Source organism: Erigeron canadensis, chromosome 6 (assembly GCF_010389155.1).
Source record: "Erigeron canadensis isolate Cc75 chromosome 6, C_canadensis_v1, whole genome shotgun sequence".
Taxonomy (NCBI): domain Eukaryota; kingdom Viridiplantae; phylum Streptophyta; class Magnoliopsida; order Asterales; family Asteraceae; genus Erigeron; species Erigeron canadensis.
In genome coordinates, this window is record NC_057766.1 from 32,896,087 (window position 1) to 32,919,284 (window position 23,198).

The window sequence follows — 23,198 nt, forward strand, 5'->3', positions numbered from 1 at the left end:
GCCATTGATGTGAAGACATATTTGACAAATTACATAGTAAAATACAGCTGATTCTGATCTTATGCTAACTGTATGAAAACATACGTAAGTATTAGTGTACTACTATAAATTACTTGACAATGATGATCACTAGACTTTGCATTAGTCCACTTTCTGAAAAGTGCAAGGCATCGTATATATGAACGCAATCCTGTAAGATCTGATAATACATTACCATCCATTGACATATCCCTTATTCTTTACATTATAATACATATAGATACGCATCCAAATGTCTAAAATAATGTATCCTTAAATGAACAACCATGTACAATTAAATAGATACATCCTGGGCTAAAGAAGTCCTCACAAGGACAAGATGGTTTAGTCCACATGAACACGAATCATAAATCTTCAGGAGAACACACGTGTTTATTATCAATTACACAACACTAGTACTCAAATTGATAACACAAAAAGAACCTGATACAATGTGTTTTTCAAATGGGTGATTCTAAAGACATTGATGAATAGATAATGATCCTTCAGGCACATCTGACCTCAGCGCATGATCTTGTCTGAAAAAATTGGTATATATTCATGTATATAAAAACATAAAAATATAATCTATATTGCTCATGCAAAGTTTTGTCTCTGGTACAATACCTTGTGTTTATCACACGCTGAGACCAGCCTCTGAGACCTTTTACTCCCTGAATGGAGTGAGATCAATTTTGAATTGCTGTTTCCCCTTGGTAACCCTCTTTATGAAATAAAAACTCAAAGAATTAATAAAAAGATAAAGCTAGCGTCATCTTCATTTTCCTAATATAGTTTACCGTTCCTAATTGTTACAGCTATATATATATATATATATATGGGTAAGAACTTACAGCAATTGCCATGAGCTCTTCTAGCAGTTCCTCGAAATGACGAAGAGGCTGTTTTCATGAGCAAAATGCCAAGTCAAAAAAGTATTAAATAAAATAACATTTGTATTTTATATGTCATGAAAATTACCCATTGTGTTGGACCATCAACTGGAGCGCTAAGTGGATCATCATGCACCTGATTGAATAAGTATGCATTTATAAGCATCAACATACAGAAACATAAAGGTCTTGCAGATACCAGATCCATCATAAATTATTTTCTAACCTCCATGAAAAGGCCATCTACTCCTACAGCAACTGCTGTCCTTGCAATGCAGGGAATTAACTCCCGGAGACCTCCACTGGCAACACCACCACCTTCCAACTGTTTAGAGGTTGTGAAAAATAAAAATCAAGAAGAAAAAGCATAAGATAGGCACAACTTAGTGCATGGAAAATATGCCCACCTTTTTACCAGCAGGTTGTTGTAATGCATGTGTGATATCAGCTACCTGCATTGTAGATCTAGAACTTTATATCTATGAAAAGGGTATGGTATGATAATCTATGTTGTATTGATGTTACGATACTTACAACAGGACAATTAGCGTCTCGCATCCACTCAAAGTTGCGAGGATCAACAATTAAATCATCTGTTGTCAGGCAATATTTATAGCAATGATTAATTACATCATCGATTATAAGGCACAAATGAAAAAATATGTATAAGGTACCAGAGGCTTACTGTATCCAAACATTGTCCCTCTTTCACAAACCATAACATTTTGATTTCCAGCCAGTCTAACTTTTTCTGCCGAATTGGTCATGACCTGCGAAGTACATGGATCAAAAACTTATCCATGACCAAATGTTCCAAAACAGATACACATATGAATCAACTAAAGATGAGATCATGAGAACTTACGGAGGGAGCACAGAACTGGCCTTTCTTTATATTTATGATTTTACCAGTCTTGGCAGCTGCAACTAGAAGATCAGTCTACCATAAACAATAAGAATAACTTGTGTTACGCTCTAAAAGAGGCCATTCAAAATATCTCATGACACAAAAAACAACATAAACATATAAAATTTAAAGTAAATGTGATTTCTTACCTGTCGGCATAGAAAGGCGGGAATTTGAATTATATCTGCAACCCTGCCGACTGCTTCACACTAAAAATATTTAAATAGCTTATATTATGTTATGCATCTATTTACCATCGCAACTAAGCCCTTCTAAAAATCAAAATGATTACCTGGCTAGCTTCATGTACATCGGTCACTATGGGCAAGTCATAAGTCACTTTCACCTTTTCAAGGATCTGCGATTAACCAGCAATGTGAAATGAAAACGGGTTAAAAGAATATTATCTGATACACTGGCATTACAACTGACAGATTGCTTATGATGGTATGGAGCAGCTTGATTGAAAGTGCATATTTTTAAATGATTATGGCTTAAAAGCTGTGTTCAAAATAAGAAGCGCTTATCAGGCTTAAAATAAGTCCGTTTTTCCCATAAAATAAGGTAAACAGATCTGATAGCCAAGCACTTCAAACTGCGTTTTGATTTTCAGAAGACACAATAAGCTATACGCATTCCTAAACACCGAATGCAATCTACCTAAGTATATGGAAATTTCATGCAGTCTAATTGGGATATGTGTTCAAAGCATGACTGAACACAATGTTACTGCTCAGATTTGGGCGGCTGTGCTATGTATGTCAGTTCCTTGACATCAAAACTTCAACTTGTTACAAAAGCTTGTGCTTTCCAGTGGATAAATATTACGGGCCTAACTTCCAGGGAGGCCAGCGAGAGTGCTTGTTTATTGATCCATCAAAGATGGGAAAAGTCTGTTATATACTTACATATATGGAATTCAAAAACCTTCACCCGACTGATGGGAGTATTCAGCTTCCATGGAGCAGGCGCTGTAAAGATGGAAAGAAGATCCCCATATTTGATAAACAACCAACCACCATCACCAGAATTAACCATGATAAAGATATCTATTACTCGCAGACTCTATGTGGACTAGAGATGCCATTGTATACAGTCACCTAGGCAGAGAATTATGCCTTCCAAAAAAGGCATCTATCCCGATACCACTAAAAGCAAGAGAATGGGGTATCTACAGTAGTACCAGTCAAGAAACTGTTGAACAGGGCAAGTTTAGCTCCTCCCATAGGTTTGACCAGAATGTTTAGCTTTTGAGATGCAATAGCGGGATTAAATTATGAGACGAAGAAACAAGGACATGTGGAGTTGAAAGTTCGAGCGCATGGAGTGTTTGAAGTGTATTGTACAAGAAGACCGTTAAGAGTGATATCGATATATAAAAAAACTAAATTCGGGTAGGAACTAGGAAGAGGGATCTAGATTGATTAGCTACGCATTAGGTGTTCGGTGTTCCGGAAAGAAAAATGTATTTATGGGACATCACTATTGATGTGTGAAGAAGTAGTCATACACTTATAGCGTCATTGCAATTACAAAAACCCATTCACAATGGTATCTTTATACACTGGTACTTATCTTGGATGGATTGCTTATGAATAGTTTCAAGTTCAACATGTTTGGGAGGCACGTGCGTATAGCCCCAAAAAGTGTGTACAGCTTAAAGGTTGTGTTCAAAACCTTAAAATAAGTCCGATTTTCCTATAAAATAAGGTAAAAGACACCTGATACTCTGATAGCCAAACACTTAAAACTGCAATGTAACTTTTTAAAAACCACAATAAACTATAAACACTCTTAAACACCACCGCAAACAAACTACATAACATCAATCATAGAAGTGCCAAAAGTGTTGTGATTGGATCATAGATGGAATTACCTTCAATCCCTCGGCTAATCCAGGCCCTCGAAAAGACTTTGAGGAAGTTCGGTTAGCTTTGTCAAAGCTCGACTTAAATACTAACGGCAACCCAAGTCTAGAAGCAAGCAACAAGATCAACTATCTCAAATGACAAACAGATGATTGCAGTTCCAATACATACATACATATATACATAAATAAATACATAATTATTACTTAAAGTAACATACTTGGTAGTGACAGCCTTAATTTGTTTTGCCATATGTAAAATATGTTCCTCGGACTCAATCACATTGGGACCGGCTAACACGAAAAACGGCTTTGCTTCCTGTGTTTCAAATTTCACCACACACAAAATATACAAACAGTAAACTATAATCCCATTTTGATCAATATATATAAATAAATGTGTGTGTATCTATATACCTTGAGATGGTTGTATAAAGCGGTTGCTGAGGAATCCATATCTCAAGAATTACTGAAACAATATTGAAATTTTATTAAATTTTTAATTAATTATCTATCTATACCTGTATCTATACTAATAATAATAAAAATAATAGATGTTGAAGGAGAAACTAAGAAAAGATTAACTGATAGTTAGCAATGTGATTAAAATAGAATAGAATAGAATAGATGATGACTCACCTGATAATGATGATGATGATGATGATGATGATCTGTAAGTGAGTGAGTGTTTGGTGGTGAGACTGCAGTCAGTTCAGTATAATCTTTGATTCATACTGTCGGCCGAATCGGGTCGGGTTAGACACAGATATTTTTATCTTTCATATTTATTTTTAGGTGGTTGCTAAAAAACCTTTTTATCTTCATTGAAAAAAAAACTTTCATATTTATTATACTCCTACATTTTATGTTGTTGTTTGCGTACTATACTTGCTAAAGTTTAGGTATTATGCTAAGGTTTTGTCGTCATACGTTTGCTGCTCGTCCCTACTCTTAAGGGGGCATACCCGGCGGACCCTGCTGACAGGTATACCGTCTTATCATGTTCTCGACAGACAGGTATAAACACTTTACCTTTTTATGGCTTTTACATCTTTTTGGCCGGATGTCCTTATGGAAGCAGTCTCTCTACCTTTGGGTAGAGGTAAGGCTGTCTACATCTCACCTCCCCCATACCTTGCTTAGGGATTGGGTACAGTTGTTGTTGTGTCTTCATTGGAAAAAAAAACTATTGGATGGGAACGGTTGATCTAATGTATCATTTGTTATTCACTACTTTTCTAATCAAGTTAGTAGACAGTTGAATCTAAGTTATTTAATAATTTCTTTATAATCTTAAGTTTATTCTTAACAAAACTCGAACCTAGAATTCCTTGAGAAGTGGCGGCTGGCTACTGGGTTATTACTGAACGGTTTTCTCTCATGGAGTTAAAAGACTTATTTGATAAATAAGTTGAAGTTTCTTGAATTCTTTAAAAAAAAAATTTTTCCCCTAAATACATGTGATTATAATCAAAAAAAAGTTTTATAACATACTTTTTATTGGATATTGGAAGTAATGACTTTTTAATAGACTTTTCATATGCGAAATTACCTTTGAACCGAAGACAACTGAGGCAAGTGTTACTAGATCTTCTCTAACCATTATGCTAGGACTAATCTCATATTGTTTTATAAATTAATTTACACAATCAGTTCCTTAACTTTCAAAATATCTTTAATACCCTTTTCACCACCACCACTACCACAAAGATTATTTTTTCAAATTCGTCAATATGTAGATTCCGTTTCCGAATCTCTAATCATCTTTTGTCACTGTTGCCGCATTGCGTATGTTTCCCAGTTTTATGTTTATATACATACTCGATGTATATTATGAGAGAGCGAAAAAATAATTATAATTGGTTAAATTTGCATTGTTAAAACAAGGGTTAGATTTTGTGTTAAAAGTTTGTCAAAACATAATCGATAAACATGTTATATGACTTGATTTATCTATCTAAAAAAAGCCTATGTAAAAAGTTACATTAGAAAACTGTCTAAAATACCCTTATCGATTAAATTGCATTATTAGTCATTAAATATCCAAATTAACCATTTATATTAATTATATACACCAATCAATACCGTCTCTACCACCATAACATTATGCAAGTACCGTGCCAGTAATATCTTTTTTATAAAAAAACTACACTTTGTTTTTATAAATATTTAAAAAATATATAATATTTTCACTTAAAACTAATTAAAATATTTTTACATACACTATATTCTTTCATTTTATGTGTCAAAAAGTGACAGTGGTTGGTAGCCGTTTTTCTAACGGTCTGCTCTAGATTGTTTATATATATTTAAGTGTCCATTATCATGACTAGAATATTTAAAAATAATTTTTTTTTTATAAATTTACTTATTTATTAAGTAAATAAACAGAATAATATGTTTGAGTGGAAATTTTTTTAACATAATACTCCGTAATAGAACTAGTTAAGCCGGTTGGGCCTAAAGTAGATATAGTGGACTTCATACAATGGTCATGGTTAATTGGTCATACATTATATGTTCTAGCTTCTTTAGCTAGCTCGTCAAATTCATATCCATATATATACATTGATAATAACGAGAATGGTACACACACGTTACGGCGGTGATAAAGGTGATAGCAGGGTGGTAATGTAATGGCGGCGGCGGCGATAATGGGGTAATCTACATGACGGGCTCCGCCCTTAACAGTACAAGCTATGAACTCGGATTTGAAAATCCGTTGAAAGTATATCAAACGACCACTCTAATGAAAGAGAATGAAATTTTAAGAACAACTATATAATTTTTATAATTTATCGATGTACGATTTTTGAGATAAAATATTTTGAATCAATTAGAAGAATAAAATGATTTATGGAGAAGAAAAAAAAATATGATTGGTTGAGATTTGAGGAGAGAGAAATGGTATTATAGTTATTTTAGGTAAATATAGAATAGATAGGAGAGACATTTTGGTAAAATACTTACAAACAATATTAAAAATTTAAGTTTAATATTGAAAATTTAGAAGACTTCTGCTTTATAATATAATATATAAATATAGATAATAATGAGTTTAATTATTCATATTCATAGTTTTATAAAGTTCCCCCCTCTATATATACAGCCACAGTAAGCCATGTTCAAATGTTGTAAAAGTGGTTCCAACTTTAATATCTTTTCCCATTCATATCGATTATTCATATGTCATGTACATGTTTATTCTCGGAAATGTTACCTTACTCGAAACAGTTGGATTTAAATTGGACATACATCTATTGTCCCTGAACAATGTACGATGTATATTCTATTTTAGACGTCATCCAGAACACACGTACCAATCATAAAAACTCACACAATATGAAACCGTGAATCGATAAATTCACGTAAATAATTTATATATTTCTTAAAATCAAAATATTACTTGTGAAACATTTAGGGCCCAATCACATGTTGGATGAAAGAATAGCATCCAATGGACTGCGGCACACTGACAAACATGCCATTAGTCCATTTCACTTTTTGATAAAAATGGACCTCACACTATTACCACAAAAAGGAATAGTAGTAGTAGTAGTACATATTAAAAACCTTAGAACATAATTAATTAGTAGTAATTAGACTTTAGAATAAACTTGAATAGTATCGTAGTTAAACGTGTAAAATTTTGTCGAAACTTAAGGACATTTGGGACCGCCTTCCTTGGTCTTCCAGTTGTTGTAGCACGGGCAGACTTGTTTATTTCCGTAGAAACCCGGGGGTACACACAAGCACTTGGCGCAACACTTTTGGCAGAACAACATGCATGCATTGTGGTATTGCGTTTTGCTACATCTCCTTATGCATTCCCCACCGCACTCTGTTCATTTCAATACAAATTAGCTGCCAATCAGGGCCGTTTTTGAGAATGTATTAAAAAGTTGACCACACGAGGCCAAAAAATTACTATATATGATACACTTTTTGGACCTAATCAATTTCTATATTCTTATTTAGAAAAGACATTTGCCACACATTGACCCAAAGTCTTCACAAAATAAATTCACATTGACCAGGGTTCAAATCCGTATAATGGTCTATAATTATAGAATTTATAGATTAGTGTAGCAGTAGAGTATATTTACTGTTAAAAAAATAAATAAATAAATATCTACCACTAGTACCAATTGAGAAGAATCTTGGGGCTAGAAAGGAATTTCGTGCCTCATTTTTGGCAACAAAAAGAATATACTAGTGCGACAAATTTATTATATATAGATCAAGAATATTAATGTGAAACTTACGAGAGCTTTTCAAACTTCCAGGTCCAAATCCGCCTCCATGATGTCCTCCATTAGCCGAGACCTAATTAATAAAAAACGAACATATACAATGTATTAACATAATGTTCGATATATATGAAGCACAATTAACTAAAACAACTTGATAATTAAGTTCATTCACACTAGCTACTTACAGTAGCTTGAAGCATGGAAATGGCAATGAGAGCCAAGACGAAGACTGCAAAGAACTTAGCCATGGCTTCGATCGGTTGGAAGAGTAGATTTATAGGAAATGTAGGAAATGGTTTGATGAGAAAAATGTGGGGAGTGTTGCTAAGTATTTATAGATGAAAAAAAAGGAGTGATGATATTTACGAGTAGTTAATTTGCTAGGCTACATGCCGGTCCACATTGGTATCGTAGGCCTTATTGATAGTTGGGGGGGCAGTTAATTAGTTGGATCACGGGTTACTACTATTCGGGCCGACACAAGCTAGCCTAGTGGCCACATTCTACTCTCATTCCTTTCGATAGTAATTGCTTTGTATATATAGTATATATATGAAATAACATATATTATATAAAGCAAATTAACCAGTTTTATTTTATATTCACTAAGTTAACTAACTTTATTTTTCTTTAACAAAATACTGCAGTAAATGGATATATAGTAGTAGTACGGTGTAAGACAGGTAGATTGGATTTGGGTCATTAAAATCTTTTACAATTAATGAGCTGCCTTGCTACCTCCAACTACCACCATTAATTACTACCATTGTAAAGGACTTGCTTTCCTTGGCTTTACCACAAACACCTAAACCAATTAACCATCTAACTATCTAAGATACAACATGAATTTATCGATGTACTCGAATGAGCTGAGAACTTGTAACTAATTATTGTATTAAGACATTTATACTTCTAAAGTCAATTAAGTTTCTAACAAACACCAAACATCCAATTTCAAACGATTATAACTTTTTATTTATGTGTTTGATAATAGGCCGGTCGGGTCCAAATCAGACAACTTCAAGGGTTTTTTCTATTTATTTTGTTTCAAATGTAAATAACCAGTAGAAATTGACACTCGATTATAACTTTTTATTCATGTTTTGATAATTATTGGTTTCCTCGTTGCGCGGCGTCAGATTAATCTAACGATAATGATAACATGAACTATGTTCCTTTTAAAAGAGAGAGTAGCGAATTGAAATGTATTCATTCACACAACAAACATGTTTTTTTTGCTAAATTAAAGATCTCGATCTCTAAGTGATACTTACACTTTTTAACCGTCTAAAATAAGCATAGCCAAATGCTTGTTTTCTAGTATTGTCACTCATATGTTCGCTTATCAAGCTAGCTGGTCTAGCTTGCTCAAAGCCTCAAACTATCGTATGTTGATGATATGACCATATACAGAAAATGATCAAAACCACAAATTTGTTTGTTCGGAAAAAAGTTACTACGTACATGTAAAATTAAATTAATTATTTTTCATATGTATGTATATCACTTTTTGTTTTTACAAATTAATTAAGACAACAACAAAACATAAGAAGAAGCTGAATAATAATTAGATCGATGATGACATTGTGGGATGGATAGATGTAACGAGGTTTCAGTATATGGTGAATTGCAACTAATGGTGGGACAAGAAAAATGGAAATGAAAGCAATAAACCACATGAGTACAGTTTTATAAATATTAGAGGTTGTAGAAATAAACAAATATTATCCTTTTCGATTCGAAGGGATTGTATGCATTCAAATCACTTTAAAGAAAAAGAGGCAAACCCCATGTGCTTTCTGTTAGGCCCAGCACATGCCCTATAACTTTTTGCATTTCTTGAACTTTTTTTAGCTTTTTCTAGCTGATTTTGTGTCAACTTTTTAGGTTAAGATATCCAGCTAACCAGCTTTAATTTATACTGTTTTTATTTTGACTATCTCGATTATTAACGAGCTTTAGTTCTATTCGCATTTCGCAATATATTCGTGTTGGCATAATCAATACATATAAAGTAGAAAGAAAAAAACTTTCAGATAAAGTTAAAAACGAAATTGTGTTTAATGAATAAAAGAAAATGTGTTTAATGAATAAATTTTTTTTAAAAATTCTGTCAAAACCGAAAATTAGAAAAGTGTAATAACCTTTGTTTGAACTTGTGCACGGAGGGTTGGATATTCCCTCCATCTTACGTCCACTTTACGGGAATGATTTCGAATCTCTTTATGTTATGGTGGAATATGTTATAGAGTAGCAAAAAAAAATTTGGAATTTGGTAGCATAAATTTTTTTAGCACTAGCCTTGCATCGGCATATCGATAATGATAAAATTAGACTATTACGATTTCTAGCAACTTTTAAGAATTTTTGACTATTTCCGGTGATTTTTAAGAGTTGTCGGCACTTTTGGTAGCTACTTTTCATTTTTTTTATTAGTTGTCTAGATATGTCTTTATAATTAGTTTTATTGTTATAAAATCTTTCAAAAACTTATAATTAGCTAACATATGTTGACTAGTATTCTATATTTCTTTGACATGTAACCAGCTACTATTAAAAAAAATATATCATTTTTCGGGAAAAGTTGAAGTACATGAATTTAGCGAACCAATATACCCTGCTACACCTGTGTTGTATGTAGTGCCTACTGGCGCAACTACATAGGGGCGGGGAGGGGCGCCCGACCCCCCGAAATTTTTTTTACGATATAAGGATATATTGTTTTCGTGTATAAAAATTTCGATATACTCGGTTTCGACCCCATTTTTAAAAAAAAAAAGTGTTAGGGAAATGGAAAATTTAGATTCCGCCCCCCGCTAAGAATTTTCTAACTTCGCCACTGGTAGTGCCGCCATGCTGACACGTTGAACATAACAAGAGACACCAAAGTTAAGCTCGAAACGACGGTAGACACAGAGATTTAGAGCTTGCCGATGAAGATTAATTCCGAAATGATAAAGCCTTTAATCCTTCTATAAAAGGGAATGATTTAAGATGTAATGGATGGAGGAATGTGTTAAAATTATGATAGATGGATAGATAGATCGAGGGAGGGAGGGAGGGAGGAAGACTGGTGTCGTTCGTTGCATGTTATTTGCATGTGCACGACCACTTGATGGACCCAATCTGCACATGACCCTTTCATTATTAGTGTCACCCTCAGGACCCCACCCCCATTTTCATTAACTCTGTTTACGGATCATGTGTTCTCTCATCCATTATACTCGATATTGTTTTCTAATTATTCTTAGTTATTAGTGTTCTTCGATCTAGTTATTATATCATATAGAACTACATTAACTAATTTCGGACTTGTGACACTTCAATAACTACAATTTCAAGCTTATTGCAAAAAAAAAGTGATTTTATCTTGATGCTTTTATCTTGATGCAACATTACGTAATAAAGATTTATTTCGTTCAAGGTCAAAGCACAAATTGGAATAGAAGAATTGTTTTTCCCCTTTTTTTGTGTAAAGAGAGTAAGTACCTGCGCGTTGCGGCGGTAAAATGGTAGGGTGATATGTCATGAGTGTGATAAGTCATAAGTTGTGATATGTCATAGAGTGTGATAGCCAAATGTCTTAGCTGTACGGACTCCACTCTCCAATTTAAAAATTCGTCGAAAGTATATCGAATGAAAGAGCATGAAATTTTAAGAACACCCATATAATTTTTATAATTTATCAATTTACGGTTTTTGAGATAAAAGATTTTGAATGAATTAAAAAAATTTATGGAGGAGAGAAAAAAATGAGTGGTTGAGATTTGAGGAGAGATAAAAAAGATGAGTGGTTGAGAACTATTTCAATGATATTATGAGTAAGTGTTAGAGGTATTTTAGATTTTTTCCTTGTGTAAAGTTGATAAATGAAAAGAATAAATGCTTTATAATATTGTGTAAAGTTGATAAATGAAAAGAATAAATGCTTTATAATGTAATAAAGATAAGAGGATTTATCACCTCAATAGCATTAATAACTCATTGCCTTATGGTAAGAGACCATATTTTCTCACTGGAGCTTTCATATTCTCGAATATATCAAATCATATTTTGAGATTGGCTGAAAAAAAGTGCTAAAAGGGATGTGGATAACAAAGTTAAACTTAACAGAGTTAAACTATATACATTTGAGTTAAAAGACTCATCTTTCTCAAATAACGTGAAATAACATGAACTTAATCTGTTTAAAGTACATTCTTATTGTTTTGGTGACTCTCACAACTTGATTAATCAATTGAGATCTTAAAGACTTAAACACTACTGCCAATTGCCAAAGTACTAATCATCTAAAAATATCTGATGTAAAAGCAGTTAACAAAATTTTGAATTATAGATATCTGTCCTTACATAAACTAAACAATAAAAACAAAATCCTTTTATGAGTTTTAAAAAATTTGAGATTTTGCCAATTTACCAAGTTAAAACTGAAATATACATTTGGTCATTCTTTTCATCATATTATCTCAATACCTTTTACATATAACATGTTATATGGTAAAGTATTTTTTATTTTTCCGAAAAAGTGTTAAAACTGTAAACTGTCTTATTTTACATGTAATTGTATTTTGTATAACATATGCAATACACTGACATTAGTATTGTCAAAGTGATAATCTAAAGCCATTTATAAAAAGGGTAAATCGGCAGGAACATTTTAGTCCCGTGTACCAATCATGGTACCTACACTACCACCCTGTAAGGTTATGTGTACCGGGTTAGTTTTGTTAGATGGCGAATAAATCACCACATGGTATCGGCTTTTAAAACCAGAACCATTATTAATTGACACCTCCATACATGGGGACCCATCATAACACAAGCCGGTAGCCAACTTCTCAAAGTTAAATTGGTTAATAAATCCACCTCTACAAATGTGGGAAGTAGGATCGATCTTTGGTGGATCCTCTTAAGGTCAAAGACCTTATCAATAAACTACCAACCCCATTGGCTTTAAATCATATATATATATATATATATATGAAGAACAATATAACGATAAGTTTCTTTTTTCCTTCTATAAGAACAATATATTTGTCATTTGCCCATTACAAATCAATGGAGTTATTTTGGTTTTTGTCAAATTTTAAATCATTTGATTTTCTGTGTGTATTAAACTATTTGGAAATAGAATATGTAAACAGGTAGTTTATTAAAAAGAAGTTGTTGTTGAAATATCTCGATGATTATATTTAATTTGTTATGACATGTATAAAAGTGTTATACGTTGAATATAATCGTTTTCTGAAAATTCGCATAAATATCGATGTATATAGAAAGAGTAATAATAATCTATGAGTGAATCGATGTTGCATCATAGGAGATTGTAGAATGTCGTATAGTTTATAGTTTGCTTGGATATCATTAATCATACTTTTGGCATGCCACTAGGCGAACAATCTTTAGCTAGACTCGTATTACTTTTGTTATCAACAAAATAAGCTTGTTCGAATATAGAAAAAGAAGTATTAAAAATAAGTACTTTTGGGATATTGCACATTAGAGAAAGTTCAGTAGATTATTTTATGGACAATAGACCCAAATATTTTGGATGACATAATCAAGATGCTAATTTAACCTTTAAATGACTTAAACAAAAACGTTGTATCGTTTGTCAGAAATGGTTTTTAAATAAAAAGGAAAAAAATTTATCGCATAAAAAAACCAAATAACCCAAAAACTGAAACCCACGGATCCACCTTACGGCCCAGCTTAAGAAATATAAGTCTGTTTAAAGGTCGAATATGAATAGTTGAATAGCTGAGCCCAACCCGGACCTCTATAGTGTATAAGTGATTCTGTTAGCCTGTTCGGCAAGTTGGCAAAAAGTCCAAACTCCTGAATAACTAAATAGCGTTTTTTTTTTACTTAATAAACTTAATAGTTAACAACTTAATCATTCAGTCAAATTTCATGTTTTTTTTTTTTACTTAATAAGCAAAAATAATCATCAATTATCGATATTTTACTTAATACATACAAACATTCTTAATGCATTCAGGCACTTAATACACTCAGTGTTTAATGACTAAAAAAAGGAAACGAGCCCTAAGACACCTGTAAAAACTATTTACATTAGTTAATTGATAGGGTATCCGTTTATAAAAAAGAAAATATTCCATTAATTTTATTCAAGGTTGCGGAAGTCGCTAGGCGCTCCCAAGTTGGCTAACTAGTGAGTTGAAAGTACTCGGGTCTATGCGATAAGTACTTAGGGGTTCAAAGTGGCCAAGTTGGGGCATACTCGGAGTAATCAGCCAACTCGGGTCGACTTGACACCCTACCTTGTAACAAGTACTCAGAGAGTACTCAGATCACTTCGGTAAGTTTTACAGTTATGGTTTTATTTAAGGGTTTAAGTATTTGCAAAATTGTAATTATAATAAATTCATTTATAGCTTATAATATATTGTAGATGAGTATTATATGTAAAACTAGATTATATAACTCAGGTAATACACGGTTAAACATATATAGCTAATAAAATAAAAATGTTTCATGATATTTTATATTCACAAATTGTAAATAAAATGTATTAAAAATAATAATGCTATATTGGCTTACATATAATTAAATGAGTTAAAATATATGTAAAAAAAGAAATTGCATGATGTAGATATAAAAAAAGGGAACAAAGATTCTAGTGATCAATTATCCACATACCTAATCTTTATATTACATTTGTATCATTTTATTATTAATTTATAAAAAATAGTTAAATGAAATATGTTGAAAAATGGTGATGTCATCATTAATTATATATATATATATATATATATATATTTTGATTATTCAAGAGATCATTTACATATCAGAAATATCTTTTATTTAAATATCATAAAGTATTAATGATGTAAAATTAAATATTTATAACTATAACTAAGACTTATTACGTTATTTGATAAAACATATATAAAGTCATAATTTAATAATAATAAAATAATCAAAAAAAGTGATTTTAAAATATAATATAAAGTTTAGGAATTATTTTTCATAATTATATCAATAAATTAATTATTTTCTATATTTATAAAATGTAAGAAATTATTTTCCATAATTAATTACCATATTTAAATTTATTATATTAAAATTAAATCTAAAAAATTATAAAAGGTATATGAAATCAGCAATTTGATCTAATGGTTCTAATTAAAAGTTGAAATTCAATCAAAGGTCCAAAATTCTTTATTTTATAATAAGGTTTCTTTTTTATATTTATTTAGAGATAAACTAACTCTAATAAATAATTTATTATTTTTCAAAATAACTGCTCTTAAAAGCCGATAATAAAATTTTTTAATAAATGTTTACTTTACTTTTGATGAAAAGTTTATTATATTTGTAAGATAACTCGCATAATAATGAATACATATATATAATATAACTAAAAGATGGGGTTGGGGTACACTTGGCACCCTAATCCACCTCCTTGAGTCTAATCCTCTCTCTTTATTAATCTTCTAATTTTTTAATATTAATCTAAATTAATTTACATTTTTTGGTTTTCCATCACCAATTTACACTTTAACCCCAACTTAAAACAATTAATTTACACTTTTTGGTTTCCCATCACCAAGTTACACTTTAACCCACTTTAAAATATTTAACTTATATTTTGATTTTTCATCACCAACTTACACTTTAACCCAATTTAAAAATAATTAATTATACTTTTATAGTTTACACTTTTAGAATATATGAAACGGTAAATTTTTTATTTAACTAAATTTGAAAAAAAATGGTAAATTGAAATCAATATTTATATGGAGTTTTTTATCGTATGTTTCTTCTTTGGGTGGATAATTTTTGGAGTATTTTGACCGATGGGGTGACTATTCAGCTAGCAAATTTCCAAGTTGATTTTGGTATATCTATATAATATATTTTATAGCTTTAATTAATATATTTTGAAACTACCCGTTCATTAGACGGGTCTGAACACTAGTTCTATTATATAATCAAAATTAATTTGATGAAAAGTTTATTATATTTGTAAGATAACTCGCATAATAATGAATACATATTCTATTATATAATCAAAATTAACTATTTGCATATACTACTACACATGGTAGGTTTGACGTTGTAATTGAAAAATATATTTGTGTTTAATTTTTTAATTAGCTTATAATGTATTCTGATAGATATACTTTTTTCTTACAACAAACTATCTTACCCATACTACTAACCTAACTCAAATGCTTAGGATAAAACTTACAATTTTTACGAAAAATACTCGAATATACCTCCTTTCTAAGATTTGAAGCTTGGTGAGAAACTGATGGTGTTTTTTATTTATGTTTTTAAATTTATAAAATGTTGTTTAAGTAACTTTCTGAAAATTCACACATTTACGAGCAGAAAACTCGGTCAGACTAGTTTAGTCTAGTGATAATTACAGGATCGTTCGCAGAACGCTTGCACTACCTAATCTAATAATATGTGAAATTCTATTAGTTGTTGGGGTTGTCACGATTTCCTATTAACTAATTAAAAATAAAATGCAAATCCGGTGTTACCGGGGTAGGCCGTATCTGAAGAAACAACGTAAATATTTGAAAAACCTAATAAGAGTAATTAAATTTAAATACTTGTTTGACATCTCCGATCTCATGGTACGACCAAATTCTATTCTACCCGTTTGTTAAACTGTTGCAAACTTAATCACAACTCAGATTCTCGTTAGATTTACTTTGCCTAATTAATTAGTGTTGTCGCTAGACTCACACTACCCTATAAACAAATTCTCGTTAGATTTATTGTTTAAGCATTATTGACCTAAAGTTTGTGTTACTAATTCATCTTTTAGTTATCCGGCTCTTAAGCCATGACCAGATAGTAATTATCTCCGGTGACCACAGTGCTCGTTTCCAAGTCAAAGGATCGCGTCTGACATTGTTAAGCATCATGTTCTATTCATCCTAATTAATATGGTTCTGGATCTCTCGGTTACAAGTGAATCACCTTTTACATCTAGTTAAAGACCAATAATAATATGAAGAACTAGTAATACATGGATCTACGATAAACAGTAAACACACTCCAACAGATTTTAATAAACAAAGTAAAACAATAAACGTCTACATGATCACATTGATCCAAACAAGTATTCATCTTACTAGCCTAGCATTATTAAAGGAATAACAAAGTCTGAAAAGATGAAAGACATTGTTTACCAAACTGAAAGTAAAATAAAAGAGTAGATCTAGACCGAGGATGAAGATTGAAAGGTGTTAGAAGCTCCAAAACCTCCTTAGAATCTGCAACGACGACCTAGGGTTGAATGTGGGCAACTAGGGTTGTTGAATCGACTCTCTCTTAGGGTTTTAAGGGTTAGTTCGACTTATATAGGTGAATAAGTCGGTTGCTGATTTGGGCCGCCCAGCGGAGCTTGTGTCTGTCAGTGGCGCTGGCAGCTCCTGCTTCTTCTTGTGCGTCTTCTTTTGGCTCCCGAATCACCTCCTTGTGTCTTGTAACTTCACAGGTCTTCATCTTGAGTTACTTGATGTCATTTACCATCTCTCGCATCTTCCGTGAACCTGCATAAATATACGATTCATTAAGTACCGATAATTCCAAAATATTAACTCATTTTAGACATAGAAATGAGGCCTTTCGATATGGGTTTTTATCACAAAATGAACGCTAATCAGAAACCCAAAGTATAAATACTTTACCATTGGACTACCACCTTTATTGACAAGATTTATTCATCTTAAAAAGCTCTTGATTAAATTATAATAAATTAACTGTAACAATTAATTTAGATTAATAAATTATAATAACTGCTGTTAGAAAACGACAAGAAAAAATTTAGTAAATGCTTACTTAAAATTCAATGAATAATTTATTATATTTGTAAGATAATTCGCATAATATTGGATACACATACGATTATGTAATCAAATCTAACCATTTGCATATACTATTATAGATGGTAGGTTTGAAGTTGTAACCGAAAAATATATTTTGAGTTGATTTTTTAGTTAGCTCATAGTGTATTCTGAAAAACGAAGTTTTTTATTTTAACTAGCAAACCTATATATGTAGTAAGATTAATTCGATTAAAACCTTTGAAAAAATAGGATCGATCATACCCCGATTGGTAAATTATCAACTTACCACCCTTATTTCGAAGGTTCATGAGTTGGAGGTAAGCGAACTCAAACTGCTGACATCTGTTGCCGCGTAAACCACCGCCTCTCAGGTCTCTCGACTGATTCTACCATAGAGGCCAATGTATAGAAGAATAGTATGAAATAACAAATTGTGATATGAAGAACCGTATGTAATTTGTGTTGGGATAGATAAATAAATTTATTAATTAGGGTATGGAATTTTTTTTTCTAACGTTCCTTCAAGTAGCTTTTGTTTAAAAGCCTTGTATAGTTCTTTTTTTCTAAAATAAAATCCACAAGATTCTTTATCCAAACAAGCCCCTAAAAAACCTCTAAAAAGTCTCATCCGAACACACCCTTAGTAAGATACAAAAATTACAAAGTAATTAAGGAATAGACTGTTTACATTGATTTATTTTAGTTTATATTTTTTTTTTATGAAAGGTATGGATCAAGAGAGCCCTCACCCTCAATACCCTGTAGGAGGAAAATCTCTCAATTAAACTGCCTAAAGACACAACATTTAATTGAGATAAACCCGTACCCCCTTAGCAAGACTCGAACCTAAGCCTTTCATTACTAAGAGACTTATGTGAGAAACTTTATACCATTGAGCTATTTGCTCGTTTTGTATTTTTAACTCATTACACACAAGCTTAATCAATTCTTAATTACTCAATCCGTTTCATTTTTATGAATATAGACATTGTTATTTTTGTTAGTAAAAAAATTATTATTCAATAATCTGAAAACACATCAAAGTTTTAATAAATTCACCTACTAATTTCTGGTTATTTACAATAATTATAATTTTTGAAGTATAATTTACTTAAAGTACGAGAGCAAATACTTGTGCGTTGCGGCGGTGAAATGGTGAGGGGATAGGTCATAAAGTATGATAGGTCATAGGAGGTGATATGTCATAGAGTGTCATAGCCAAATGTCTTAGCCGTAAGCGCTCCACACTCGGATTTAAAAATTCGTCGAAAGTATATCGAATGACAACTCTAATGAAAGATCATGAAATTTTAAAACACCCATATAATCTTTATAATTTATCAATATACGATTTTTGAGATAAAAGATTTTGAAAAAATTAGAGGAATAAAATGATTTATGGAGGAGAAAGAAAATTGTAGGCATTGATGTATGGTACATTATGTATTATCATGTGTACATTGTTGAATTTGAAAGTTGAAACCCTATTTGCTTTATAATATAGTATAGATAAAGATAAAAATGAATTTTGATAAATTAACAATAATGAGAAAGTAATGGTTTATGAAACAAAAACAGGATTGATGTTCTCTTTAATCGACACGTGGAGTTTACTTAAGTGACACTTATCTTTTTAAATATATCCAGAAAAATCCTATTTTTTAGATACCATAAATAATTAAACTCTGAATAAATTAATATATAGATGATATAGATACCTAATATAACTAAACTTATTTTATTAAAAATTATAGTATACTCATAGTTACCATACATATATATATATATATATTTTCCATATCATTCTTATTGTTGGTGCTAATATATCTTTTATGACATATTATTATTTATAATTATAATATAGGAAAAATAAAATTAAGTTTGTTTATTTTAATGTACTGTAGAATTTGTTATGTATTTCTAATTTATTAATTATTTTATACATCTATAAATACAACAACAAAACACGATTAAAAATTGTAAAATGATACAAACCATGACTTTAAATTAGACGATTATTACCAATATGGAAGTAATATCAGATTTAGATAAATACTTTTTTGATAATTAATTATATTACTTTTGAGACTAAATGAATATGATGAGACATATTCAAACCTAATTTTCTTTATCAAAAATCAATCATACAAAATATATATAGTCAATCTTTATAATAGATATATAATTAATATGTACATCATACGATACTAATACTAGTAAATAGTATATTTGAAGTCAAAATTAGAAAAAATCTCTAAAAATTTAAAACTAGACACTTTAAATAAAACGAAAAAAATATTATTTTCTCTGGAAAAGTTTATTTGTTTAATTAATATATTTATTTATTCATATATCAATTAAACAATTAATAATTTATTACATACATTTTTTGTTTCTTTGTAATTAAACTCTCATTACTTTTATTGGAATTGCAAATTTATTGTATTTGAGTATTACTCTAACTTTATTATCATTAATATTTAAAACAAAAACTAAGTTCAATGATATTGTTTTTTCATATACTTAACTTTTATTTAGAAAAAAAAATCTAATTATTTTCGTAAAACTATGTCCCCAATTCAATACGTATTGTTTGTATTTGTATTTAAACCCAAGATATTAAAATCTTAAGGCCTTGTTTCTATTTTACCCAATAAACTTAATATTCAAAAACTTAATCATTCAGTCCAATTTCAATCTGTTTTACTTAATAGACAAAAATAACCGTCAATTACATATATTTTCCTTAATACATACATACATTCTTAATGTATTCATCCACTTAATATACATAGTACTTAATGACAAAAAAAAAAAAAAACGGATCTAAGTCTTATTAATCCATATATCAGTGATTGATTTATGATACTCTAATAAACATTAAAAAAAAGCACCAATGTCAAAAATTAATTAACTCTCATTACCTATAGGTTTCCTATATAAATACCCACCCCTTACCTATCTCCATCTCACCTCAAATCAAATCAATTTACTCATGGAAGTACCAACATCACAAACCACCACCAATACCGTCTCCATTGACCTAGCCATTGGTCCCGGAAATGAGTCACTTAATCATGTCCTACCAAACAAACTTGGAGGAAGATATAACGAATTAGCATCTACTAACTTAACCATTGGTGAACCTAGTCAACTAATTACAACCCCCACCACCACACCATATGGGAAATGTAACAAAAATCATGCCCTAAACAACAACAACACTACTAGTACTCTCCATGTTGTCGATGGATGTGGCGAATTCATGCAATCCACCTCCACTAATCCATCTGACCCCGACTTCCTTAACTGCGTGGCATGCGGTTGTCATCGTAGCTTCCATCATGACATCACTTACCAATCATCCGTTCATCGTGTCATCGAGTACCAATTCCCGGCCCCAGCTCGCCCTCAAACATCCACTACCCCAAATAATTCACCTTCTCCACCACACCCAATTTCATCTGCATACTTCCCAGCACCAACATCACAAATGCTCAATGCTTTCAACAACCCAAGTCTACCAACAATACAAACTAATCCCCCAAATGCAACTAAGAAGCGGTATCGATCAAAGTTTTCTCAAGATCAGAAGACAAAGATGAAGGAATTTGCGGAAAAAGTTGGCTGGAAAATGTACAAGAAAGATGAGGAGATCATTAATGAATTTTGCAATGAGATTGGGGTTACTAGATGTGTATTCAAGGTTTGGATGCATAATCACAAAAATACAAACAAATCTAACAACATTGGTGAAGGGAATAACCACCAAGAATGAGGAGGAAACCTTCTTAATCATGCATGCAGAAGATGGCAAAGTAATAATAATAAAAAAAATGAAACAGTGATATATAATGTTTCTAAGACTTTTTTATTATCATATGTTTTCATACAACAATGTTAATTTTGATGTACTTTTACATACAAATAATATAATATTAATAATAATAAAATTTATAATAGTTGATTAGTCAAACGTATTTAATTTCTAATAGTTGATTTTTATCTGCCAAATGAAAAAGCTAAGTGAAGCCGACTTTAAACATGCATAAAAAAATATGTATAATTTCATATCAAAAACACACTTTTTGAATGTACATTTATTTAATTTACCTTAACGAAATCCCATTTATCAAACCCTTTACTAAAATATATATTATCGATCATTATTACTTTTTATTATGTCAACCAAATATAGAATCTGACATACAATTCCATTGTTTCAGGTTTCCTAATACCTACTTTAAATTAGGAATTTAGCGTTTAGTTGTGAAAATGTTTTTTAGTTTTTCATTTCTAATTTTTTAGAAAATAAAATGAATTTTCCTTCTCTAGAATACAAATGTAAGCGTTTCTTATATTCTATGTTTTTCTTGAAAAATTAAAATGAAAAGAAAAAACAGAGGGTGTTTTTCCAACTAAACACGCCCCTTAAATTTTGATATACAAGTTTTACTTTTTGAAACTTTTTGATTTTAACATCAAAATACGTGTTTAATTAATTAGACTTTACTAAGAGTAATCAGGAAATTTTTAAAAATCAATATACCTAGAATTACCGATGTTAGATATATAACAAATAATAATCTTTATTTTTATATATATTATAGACAACTGAGTTAATTATATATTAATCAATCACTGATCTCCAATCGTGAAAATTGAATGATAATGTCATTATTTATATATTAAAATGTTTTTTAGTTAACATTTGATCATCAGAGACTATATATTAGACCCCAAATGATTCGGGCAGACGTGATCACAGAAAATCCAGGAAGAAAATCCTACAAGATTTGTCACTTCGTAGATCAAACACAAGACCTATATGGTTAAAAATCAAGAAAACCTCCTTATAATATCCATGCAAATTGCCAGTTGATCTGTGCTCTATTGGTAACCAATGAAAATCTAAACCTGGACATAATGAAATTGGACATTTTTTAAATTTAAGTTATATCATTTATTGGGTTTTTTTAAAGTTAATGCATCGCAGTTGATAGTTCCGGATACATTAAATATAGGTTATTAATTTTGCTTATAATGACGTGTGGTTTGTTATTAACATGTATAAAAAAATAATATCTTATATATAAAAAGTTTATTAAAAAAAGAAAAGGCACAACTTTTAATGAATGTTGAAGATAATTTATAAGATTGTCATTGACAAAACCTAAACAAAAATGCAAAACATTATTATATACTTTTGAATGTACTAGTACGGTACCTGCGCAATGAGGCGTTGGTTATAACGACGACGGTATGGTGCTGGGGGCGATTGTTGGTGGTGGAGGAGGCGGCAGTAGCGAGTGATGTTGGTAATTGGTGTAAAAATAATTGATTTAAATGGTTAATAAAGATATTTAATTATTAATGTTGAGAGGTAGTGTAAGTGAAAAATATTTTAAGAAGTGATAAGTGAAA

At 30.8% G+C, this 23,198-nt stretch overlaps 3 protein-coding genes across 3 annotated transcripts; 1 reads left to right on the forward strand and 2 right to left on the reverse strand.

Annotated features, from left to right (window-relative positions):
- Positions 1-272: 272 nt before the first annotated feature.
- On the reverse strand, positions 273-4,442 carry LOC122603043 (2-dehydro-3-deoxyphosphooctonate aldolase 1). The gene is made up of 15 exons (XM_043775657.1): positions 4,325-4,442; positions 4,103-4,154; positions 3,907-4,004; positions 3,695-3,791; positions 2,111-2,176; positions 1,968-2,027; positions 1,777-1,851; positions 1,597-1,681; positions 1,446-1,504; positions 1,319-1,363; positions 1,138-1,236; positions 1,000-1,047; positions 873-920; positions 646-742; positions 273-557 (listed from the first exon to the last, which is right to left on the reverse strand). Exons 2-14 carry the CDS (start codon positions 4,139-4,141, stop codon positions 686-688), a joined length of 876 nt encoding a protein of 291 aa, XP_043631592.1. The 5' UTR covers positions 4,142-4,154; positions 4,325-4,442; the 3' UTR covers positions 273-557; positions 646-685.
- A 2,584-nt stretch (positions 4,443-7,026) lies between these two features.
- On the reverse strand, positions 7,027-8,246 carry LOC122603903 (gibberellin-regulated protein 6-like). The gene is made up of 3 exons (XM_043776750.1): positions 8,124-8,246; positions 7,951-8,011; positions 7,027-7,526 (listed from the first exon to the last, which is right to left on the reverse strand). The coding sequence occupies exons 1-3, from the start codon at positions 8,184-8,186 to the stop codon at positions 7,345-7,347; spliced, it is 306 nt and encodes a 101-aa protein (XP_043632685.1). The 5' UTR covers positions 8,187-8,246; the 3' UTR covers positions 7,027-7,344.
- A 12,523-nt stretch (positions 8,247-20,769) lies between these two features.
- LOC122604738 (zinc-finger homeodomain protein 9-like) lies at positions 20,770-21,552 on the forward strand. The gene has a single exon (XM_043777605.1). It carries the CDS (start codon positions 20,770-20,772, stop codon positions 21,550-21,552), a length of 783 nt encoding a protein of 260 aa, XP_043633540.1.
- Positions 21,553-23,198: the final 1,646 nt, after the last annotated feature.

Bases quoted from the DNA above. Each gene is read 5' to 3' on its own strand.
- LOC122604738 (XM_043777605.1), top strand. From the start codon at position 20,770: ATGGAAGTACCAACATCACAAACCACCACCAATACCGTCTCCATTGAC.
- LOC122603043 (XM_043775657.1), bottom strand. From the start codon at position 4,141: ATGGATTCCTCAGCAACCGCTTTATACAACCATCTCAAG. The intron at 2,177-3,694 runs GTAATTCCATCT...GGTTAATCGCAG, and splicing joins GATTAGCCGAGGGATTGAAG to ATCCTTGAAAAGGTGAAAGT. The intron at 2,028-2,110 runs GTAATCATTTTG...AAATATTTTTAG, and splicing joins ATGTACATGAAGCTAGCCAG to TGTGAAGCAGTCGGCAGGGT.
- LOC122603903 (XM_043776750.1), bottom strand. From the start codon at position 8,186: ATGGCTAAGTTCTTTGCAGTCTTCGTCTTGGCTCTCATTGCCATTTCC. The intron at 8,012-8,123 runs GTAAGTAGCTAG...TTTATTAATTAG, and splicing joins TTTCCATGCTTCAAGCTACT to GTCTCGGCTAATGGAGGACA. The intron at 7,527-7,950 runs GTAAGTTTCACA...TGAAATGAACAG, and splicing joins TGGAAGTTTGAAAAGCTCTC to AGTGCGGTGGGGAATGCATA.